The 10,072-nt window shown below is 34.6% G+C and overlaps 1 protein-coding gene across 1 annotated transcript; it reads right to left on the bottom strand.

Moving 5' to 3' along the window:
- Positions 1–1,582: 1,582 nt before the first annotated feature.
- LOC133527388 (cuticle protein 3-like) lies at positions 1,583–9,643 on the bottom strand. The gene is made up of 4 exons (XM_061864354.1): positions 9,555–9,643; positions 7,641–7,835; positions 4,066–4,264; positions 1,583–2,244 (listed from the first exon to the last, which is right to left on the bottom strand). The coding sequence occupies exons 1-4, from the start codon at positions 9,561–9,563 to the stop codon at positions 2,147–2,149; spliced, it is 501 nt and encodes a 166-aa protein (XP_061720338.1). The 5' UTR covers positions 9,564–9,643; the 3' UTR covers positions 1,583–2,146.
- Positions 9,644–10,072: the final 429 nt, after the last annotated feature.

The raw sequence follows: 10,072 nt of genomic DNA on the forward strand, positions 1-10,072 counted from the left end.
TACTACTATGATACTAAGATGATGATGAAGGTCGTATCGAAACATGATCAAAACCATAACATTTTTTTAATAGGAATTATCCTCTGTAAGATTCGACGGATGTCGAACGGATACTACATAAGTAGAAAGCTTGATTCCTAAACCTATCTGTAGGACCCGTTTGACATGATATAATGATTTCCTGTGGATGTGATGTATCAATTAATTTTCTTATTACCATTTCCTGTCTAATCTTGCCCTATCTGATATTTTTATGATCGTATATCATACCTTGTACATATAAATTAAATATAAGTATTACGAAACATAAAAACAGGTAGTTTTGAGTTGTATTTTCGCAATATAGCTTTGTATTATTTTTGGTGTATTCCCATCTGTCCCGGGCACAGATGGAAATAGGCGCTACATACAAAAGTTTTATGGTCACGTGGCGCGGGCACAGATAGGAATACACCTTATCTGTTAATTGCTGGCGCCCAATTAAGAATTTATAAGTTGTTATGGTTCTTAAAGAAGAAGAAGGAAATAAGATCAAAATCGTAACAAGTTGTTAATAATCGGGATCCTGCATATGTAATCTTGCTTACATTAGATTATCTATATTTCGAAACTTTAACAAGTGACAATTTCTGTTTAAAAAAGTATGTAGATAATATAATAGTATTTTATGCAACTGTTGTATAAGAAGGGTAAAAAAAAGCGAGTGGCGTGGGTTACAATGTGAGCCGGAGCCGCAAGCGTGGGCAAACATTGTAAAGGAATACACCACAAGCATTATTTGACCCACTTATACAACATTGCATACAATACTTTTTCTATACTACTGACTTGTAAATAAAATGCAAAATGAATTTAAAAAAACTTTATAAGAGTGGGATACGTCAAAATGAAAAACATTGTCTGAATTGTCTATGGTTAACGTGCACCGTCTATGTGCACGCAGTCGCACCCGGTGTGCACAGGCCTTAAGACGAAAGTGGAGGACCCGTCCGAAATCACCTTTTCATACAAACGTAGGCCTCATTTTCCTCTCTGGATTTTAACATTATCGAAAATATTTTGACACAATTTGTTGTATATCAACCACATCTATGATTTTTTACTTATTATGGGAGTTAAAAGCATTTAAAATTTTGTATGAAATCTGTTTTTCGCTCCTAATTTTTATAATAATACAAAAATTGAAAAAGTCAAACGTAACTATGGTTGATATACATCAAATTATGTAAACATATTTTCCAAAATCTGAATATCCAGAGAGGAAAATGAGGACTACGTTTGTATGGAGAATCGGTCGTCTTCTTTCCTCTTAACTGACTGGCCTTCACATTGTGGCCTATTTACACATTGATAAGATATTTGCTACTTGCGTTGGTTAACATCAATGTGTCCTAAGAATTAACTAATTTAATACAAAAAAATATGACTTTTACTATTATTATCGGGGCCACTATGACTATTTATGCCTACATTTGGTCATCTTAAAGGAAGAACATTAGGCATTGCGAGATTATTATTTGTCTCTTAATTTTGTCCTTTGATTTTATAAGTAGACTAATAGGGCGTAAATTAAAAAGATGAATTTATAAAAAATGTCGTTTTATTCACAGAATAAATAATTTCACCCACATCATCATGGTCATTATTGCTAAGATCAGAGTATTAACCATTGTAACAAACCACAAAATTTACAACAGAATCTATAGAAATGACGTCCATTTTCAAACTTTACGCTTGATTTTCTATAATACTATTTCGAAGTTTTTCAATTTCCAACTAAAAAGGTTTAGTGTTTTAGGATTTTGATTATTTCTTTTGGTTTGGTTCTTTTTGACGTCACTTCAACAGCCTCTATTCTACTTTTGTCTTCATCGATTTCAACATTACTATCAATAGGTATTTTATGAGTATGAGTGTAAGTAATTATAAACTATATTACTTCATATATTTCACAATTACTTTCAATTTCATATTCTAGTTCAATTGATTCTTCGTATACTATTTCTTTGTATTTAATTTTGTTTGCATCTTTAACTTCAATTGTTTCTAGCTATTGTCATGTACGTACGTTGCTATTGGCTCGTTGTCCTGAGACAGCGTTTTGATTAGTTGTTGAAACCTTAGAGTTAGAGTGAGATAGCGTTATTTAGCCTCTGTAGCCGGCGCTGGCTTGCGCACGCGCGAAACCTTGCTGCTGGTGACCGAAAGCGGCGCCGGCGCCGTGCTGCTCGGGTTTGTACTGACCTGGAATTTAAAAATGGAGTTTTGTTATAACAAGTTTAACCTTTTTTAACATGAAACGTTGAGCTATTAAAAGAGTTGGACCAAGCTAACTCAGCGTGGCATTTGCAATAACAAAGTATGACAATGTCAAATTTCTGGTTTATAATGTCGCTGCCTCACTTTGTTCTGTTCAAATAAGTGCAAAGTTAGCTTAGATGGACTCTAATTTATGTTTTGGAATGAACTGAGTAAAATTATTTATGTTGGTCATACGAGTATTAACTATTTGTTCTGACATTAAGGATTGCAATAAGTCCAAAGTTGTGCGGCAAGGTAGGTTTATATTCAAATTTCGTCAAAATTAGAGCTGGACGGAACCTAGCACAATGGCCCTATTTAAAAATCAGTTTTCGAAGACTGGTCACTATGATTACGATTAAATTTACTATAAAAAGTATAAAACTGTAGGTATCTATTCTTTGCGAATAATTTTCATAACAAACGTTGAAGTTTGTAGTAGCGATAGCGATAGTAAATAAGTAGGTATACATAAGGATTTATTTTTTAATGTATCTCTAACAAAGTTATAATAAACTGCTACGTTAAGAGAATTAGCAATATCCAAAAAAAACTTCAGAAAATGATAATCATACAGACAATTTTTATTTCCGTAACTGCACTTTTCTTAAGGTAAAACTCATTATCATCATAAACGTCATGTTTTACACCTTTATAATCGTTTACATCTATTAAGACACCTTCACTAACCTATTGTTAGTCATTCGCTCATTATCCTTCACAAATTCCCATCCCACCATTTACACGATCTTCTCGAAATTCCAATTTAACAAGGTAATGTCACCTTTAATTGTATAGCATTAAGGAACGGAGCGCAAATGGACTGTTTCCCAAGATCTAGAGTGAGGGGTCATTGTGAAACATCGAAAGGTCAGTACAACAGGTGTGTTCACTAAATTACTATCCAAACGCCTGGACTGATTGAGTGAACGACTTGAAGTTTTGCAACCCAGTATAGTATGACTTGGATATCAATAGCAATTATGAATGATCAGAGACCATTATTATGTTGGATTGAATGATTTGCTTGAATTGGAAGCGCATGGAATTATCCCAGGTAATATTGCCGTTTTATACACGTTCTTTGTGGGTTAGATTTTGATACAGGTAATTAGGTTTTAAGGTCGATTAGAAGAACATAGATTTAGGAATTTTAATGGAAATATCCTCTACCAGAATAGAGTAGGAAATTAAGTTTACGTGTGAGATATTCCGAACATTTTCTTATAGTGTGTTACTGAATCGACAAAAAAGACATTCGATATTCGTAAAGACGATTTTATTAACAGTATTAATGAATTCTTATGAAAATATTAATACTTGATTAATGACGCTCGGTGTCTAATGAGCGAGGATAAAATAGGCGAAAGCAATAAATTTTTTTAAGAAAATAGTGCACTGTGTATAGTTAATCTGGTCCGTTGAACTTTCCAAGGAAGGGAATGGGCCTAGTAAATCAGGCAAAGGTGACATTCGGATATCAACTGCGGCTGCATTACTTTTGGCACATTACCAGACCTGTCAATTTCCTTGTTTACACATTATTGCAGCGATTATGACACTCATCTTATCAAGGACATTTATCATCAACGCCGCTGCAGTAAGATCACAATAGTAGTGCAGCTGTAGTTGACATCCAAACATCACCTTTGAGTCAAACGAACAGATTGACTCAAAGGTGATGTTTGGATTTTTTGAGAGCTTCCCAAAAGCGAAAACCAAAATTTCCAAAGATTCAAATAGTTGTATTATAGGACTACTCACCATCATCGATGATACCAGCGGCTTCATCAGCAGCGTTCTGTTCCAGAGCCTTCAGGATTTCCTCAGGGACGGGGGGAGCGGTGGGGATGTGCGCGCCCTGGGGCTGGAAGCCTCCCTGGCCGGCGGCGAAAGAGATGGAGTAGACCTGGCCGTCGTCACCGGTGTACTGGAAACCACCCTGGGATTCGATGCCGTCAGCCTGGAAAGGCAAATAAATACTTTATCAATTGATTCCGTATAAATATACAGTCCGACGATCGGATAATTCATTAATACTTAATTTCCTAAATTCTGTCCTATTATTGACCGTATTTTATGAAATATTTTTCAAGTTCAAATTTATTTTGCAATCGCGATTACGGTTGATATGTAACTAATTAAACTAATTAAACCAACAAACTTTTAAATCAATTTTTTTTAGAGACTATGTCTAAATAACTGTTAAAAAAACCTTTATCTTAATGTCCATGAGTACAAAAACGCAAACTTCAATTTCTACATGACCTTTCGACAACTCAACCTTATTATTCTTCAAATCATAACAGGAAATCATTTAGAATGTGCCCTTGATGCTCTAGGATTCTACATCGAATACGTCGGCGGTCATCCAAAGTTCAGGACCTTCACATAACAGGGCGATGCCTTTGTGTCGGCACAATGCAGTTCTCACCTTTGTCAGTATCGTACAAGGAACATGCAGTTTTACATGCTTTTGTCACTTTGGGAATGATTTTACGATAACGTTAGTGCCGGAAAAATTTATGTTACAAAAAGTTTATGCCATGTTTCATAACTTTAGACAATGTATTGCGAATCGGTAGCAGAATAGATAGTTTTGAGCATCTTTATGCGCTATTGTTCGCGAAGTACATGTCATCATCGGATCGCACTAGGTATTTGTGCGCATGAATAGCATACAACTTTTGTAAGCGTCTTTATTAATAAAAGCAGACCGTGACTTTGTCTGCGAAAGACTAATCAATTGTTTATTTCATTTCTTGTATCTTTTTACTGAATTGTGGCAATAAAGAGTATTATATCTATCTGTATATATGTATTTTCAGATATATAATTTTACATAGAAGGTAACCCACGCAATAACCATTTCTTCCGTCGCAAGCTTCGCACGGCGCGTCATATCTTTTATTCCCTTCTTATTTCCAGACTTTACTTCTCTAAAAGTACTGAAATAGTGTATCAAATCCGGTTCAAATTGACCTACAGCCTGCGTGCGATTGCCGTGCAGCGTAAAGGGCAGTGACCAATACAGACACAAAGGTCAATATGGCAACGTTAGTACAGATTTATTGGATTGATTAGAACCGCATATCATTTAACTTTAAATGCTAATTGCTTGATGTGCTTTTACCAATACCAACCCGTTAAATGTTTCTCATGACTTATTAAGACTTCGAAACGATATTTGGATACTAATTTCATCAAATATTACCAACGACAACGTAGCAATTGATTGATGAAATACATACCTACTTATTTTGAAGTTCACTCTCCTTGAAAACAAATGATATGAATAATTTCTTAAGTTTACTTTTCAAATATGTCATTACTATTTATTCTAGGTTAATAAGAGAATACAATGAAGTAATTTTAACCACAGCCTTGTGTCAGGTAATCATCAAGTGCACATAGATTTAGACTGTTTATAATTATGTTTAATGACTGTCTTTTAGATTGACATTGGAGTGTGGCCGGTTGTTGTAATCAGCCATTTTGTGGTTGAAGAGCAAAATTTGACCAAATAACAAATGTAATTTTAATTCTCATAACTGATTCTATATTTTTAAAGATAATGTTTTCTACGTATTTATATTAAATTATATCCTCTATCTCTTTATAGGACAACGGTCTCAAAAAGGACCATGCTAAAACATTTTTTTTTGTACAGATTTTTTTGGACTTTGACATTGGCGATGAGGATTTTTTTCAGCCTTGTCCGTTAAAGGGTTTTACGATGCTTACGAAGATACATAATTAGATCAAAATGCATTAGTAGACACCTGTATATGTGAAGGTCGATTGCTAGTTGCTACTCAAGCGATTACTCATTCAACTAACTATTTAACATCACATTAATTACCAAAAGCACCGTATCATTTAAATGTATCATTCATTCAATTCATGTATAATGTATCATTGCATTTGAAATTTATGTTTCGATGTATCGTAACTTTGTGCACGTTGTAGTAGTGTAATTGTTGTAGTTTTAATTGGTGTAACTTTGTGCACGTTGTAGTAGTGTAATTGTTGTAGTTTTAAGAAAATAATGTATTAATTAGTTTTATTTTGATTGTTAAGATAGCATGCTCACTAGCAGGCTGAATACACTGTACCTCAGAAATGTGTTTGACAACATCCGCTTCACTGTTTTAAGCAACAGTTTATTTTCATGAGCATAATATGATAATTTCAATAATAATTAATAAAATCCGTTTAAATATAATTCCATACTTATTGCAATTTGTATTTTCCGCTTCTTGTCTACTGCAATCCTTTATATTTCACTCTGCCAGTAACTAAGTAAACGTAATTACTCATCTGACCCAAGTCATTTTATCATGTCCCAAATCCATCACTATCATCTCAATCAACAGCCATCCTACCGAAAGTTTCATCAGTGCTTTGCGCAAACTTGAACCCTGTACGGTATTCATAATATCATTAAGATCTTGCAACCATCCGACAATTTTTTTTGCATCGTATGTCAAGCTTTCACGATTGTTGACTCTTGAATAATGGGCTCTTTTGATGGATGGTCCGCTGCGTTGCTTTTGATAAGTATTTCATATACTTAAATACAACTTATACTTGTTAGTAAATGCCTGTAATAAGAAAGCGTAATTGAAATGACTTTTTTTGACCGAGTACTTCTCGACCGATTCTCGTGAAATTTTGAGAGATGGTTCGGATATATTTCTTCATAGTTTGATTGTTTTTTTCTGTCGTATCGTTTTTTGAACATTTTTAAAATGGTGGATTTTGGCATAAAGAACATATGTGCCAGTAGGGTCTAGGGCACTTAAACCTTAAACCTTTGTGAGTTTGCTGTGACACAAAAAAAAGCATTTTTTTATTATTACTTTTTTTAACTTATTTTGTCGCCAGATTTACAGCTAACAGAGCCACTAGTTTAAACCACTTAGTGGCAAACAAGCATCTGGTCAGCTGGATGGTAAGCGGTCACCGTAGGTTATGGACGCCTGCAACTCGATGCGCGTTGCCGGCCCTTTCAACGCCTGTACACTGCTTTTTTGAAAAACCTATACTGTAATCCCTCGAGGAAACCTCGGCACGGAGCTCATTCCACAGCCAGAACGTCCGCTGGAGGAAATTCTAAACCGTACATTGCGCGACCATTTAGGACCAGGGCTATAACCGCGAAAATCGAAGTTGGTCAATTGCGGGCACTTTTCTCTGTCACTCTAATTACGTCTTAGTGAGAGTAAAATAGAAAGATCCCCGCAATTTGCGAATTTCGGTTTTCGCGGTAGGCCCCCAGGCATACGTACGTACCTACCAGTTTTAGACTTATAGGTATTTGTATCTTACGGACTTACCTCATGACCCTGCTCCTCAGCCTTAATTCCATTCTCCGTCTCGTAGTTATATCTGAAGTTGCCCTCCTTCACGTCGGAGTCCAGCGCCAGGATCTTGGCGTTCCTCTCGAAGGAGGCCTGGGGCCGGTTGGACTGCTCGGGGTAGGCTGGGGCAATGCCGGCGGCGGCTACACCGAGGAGAGCGGAGATCAGGAGCTGCGGGCAAAATGGAGCATGGTTAGTAATTAATACTTTATCGTATATGTGCGGAACTAGATAGGTACATTGCAAAAAGTACTAAGGCGAACTTATCCTTAAGACGGTTATATAGGTTAATAGCGTTATTTCCGTTTTGTGGCGTGACAGTCCTTTACAGATGAGGGGCTGCTTGGTTTTAAAATTTAGACGATAGTTTCTGCAAAGTTAAAAAAGCCGAATCCATTTTGGATTAGTCTTCCAAAATATTATACTTACCGCACTACAACTTAGTAATTAAAAAAAAATATTTGCGGACAATCTTACACAGATCGATCTAGGCCCAAACTAAACAAAGCTTGTACTATGGGTAATAGGCGACCCATGAACTCAGAAAACACCCATGACTCAGGAACAAATATCTGCGTTGATCACATAAATATATGCCCTTACCGGGATACGAACCCGGGACCATCGGCTTCATAAGCAGACCTTACCTCATTACCCCACTAGGCCAGACAGGTCGTCATTATAGTATATCTTACACTATTATTAAAGCTAAATCAATTATAAAACCGCGCACAGTTGCAAAATTAAATACCAGTCATATATAACATATTGCCTAAAGCATAAGCATGACCTGTCATTCCTACATGTCAAGTTCGTTATGTAACAAAAGCTAGACATGTAACAATCGAGTCAAGTAAAAATGGATACAAGACCCATACTATTTATATGAAACTTTATACCTATTCACTATAGTTATTAATTATATGGTTAGTTGGTTATGAGTCTATTGTATGTGATGAGCTTTTGTTAGATTTTGCAAGAAAGATACAACGGATCATGACGGAAGTCTCAGTTACTGTCTAAATTGATGTTTTCGAATAACGCAATCCAGTTTAAGATTTTTTTTAGTTATTGATTTTTTGCGACTGAAAGTCTGTTAGAGTCAGACCAAGACAAGTCTGCTACGATTTTGATAGCACACGCTGTGCAAGTGTTATTACACGTCATAATTGCATAGAAGTTTGACGTTTAAAATAACACTTGCACTGCGTGTGCTATCAAAATCGCTGCAGACTTATCTTGGTCTGACTCTAATAAATTTCCATTTAGATTTAGGAAAACAATTTTGGCCTTTTTTATGATACAATACAAGATTCTTGCTAAGATGAATGTGAGATTCATAATTCTGAGAAGAAATTATCGAATTGTTAAGAAAGGCTTTTTTTGGAATAAGTACTTATACTAAAAAAATTGAGATAGGAAGATAAGATTATTTTTATAAAAAAATATATTACATCTTTCTACATGAATACATAAAATTTTAGTGGGAGTCTATATCACTATAATTATTAGATGGGCGTGGAAGTGCCGCTGGCCAAGTCTGGGTTTGGTTAGTTGATGATATAATTATAACTTGTTATCTTTAATTAGATGCAATATTAGATTATATCAATGTTATAACTTTTGTTGCATTATAGTCTTGAAAGTTATTAAAGTTCATATAATCACGATGCAATGTGTACTGTAATATGAGTACGTATTAAATTAGATATTTTAATAAATATGTTTATTTTTTTCTAAAACACTAATAACAAAGCCTAAAGAATATTTAATATTTTTATTTTTTGCACAAAACCATTTTTTTTAAACTTAAAAAAATAATATTGATATTAAATATTTTTTTCTTTCATTAAAGTAATATTATTATAAACACCGACACAAAAAACTTACCAGTTTCATTTTTGCGAGTACGTGTGGTCTCCAAGGAGTCGAACCTACGAATGTACAGTCGACGAGCGCTCCTCCTATATATACTTGAGAGCGGTTGCAAAACGCCTAGATAATAATGTTACTACTTTTCCTAATAAATAAAGTTCGTTTTTGCGCATACGCATGCATATTGTGATAGCTTTATGGGTCACAGCTTTAAGCTTTTAGACTTTGAAAATTGAATAAAAACAAATATTTTAGTTAGAATTGCTGCTATTTTCTTTAAACAATATTAAAAAATTATAAGTTTTGAAGAGCTTTCTTCAAAGGTTCCTTCTTTTTCAAACGTTTTGGAATTTAACATATATATATATATATATAATAAAATTAACTTGTATAAATTTGGACACAACAAAGATTTTTCAGGTCGTTGATAAAATTAGATGTAATTTTCATAAAATGCCAAAATTAAAAAGTACTAATGATAGTACTAGGTAGTAAGGTTAGTTTGACAATTTTTGGGTCAACACTTTGATTTT

The sequence above is a fragment of the Cydia pomonella genome, chromosome 18 (genome assembly GCF_033807575.1).
Source record: "Cydia pomonella isolate Wapato2018A chromosome 18, ilCydPomo1, whole genome shotgun sequence".
NCBI classification, from domain to species: domain Eukaryota; kingdom Metazoa; phylum Arthropoda; class Insecta; order Lepidoptera; family Tortricidae; genus Cydia; species Cydia pomonella.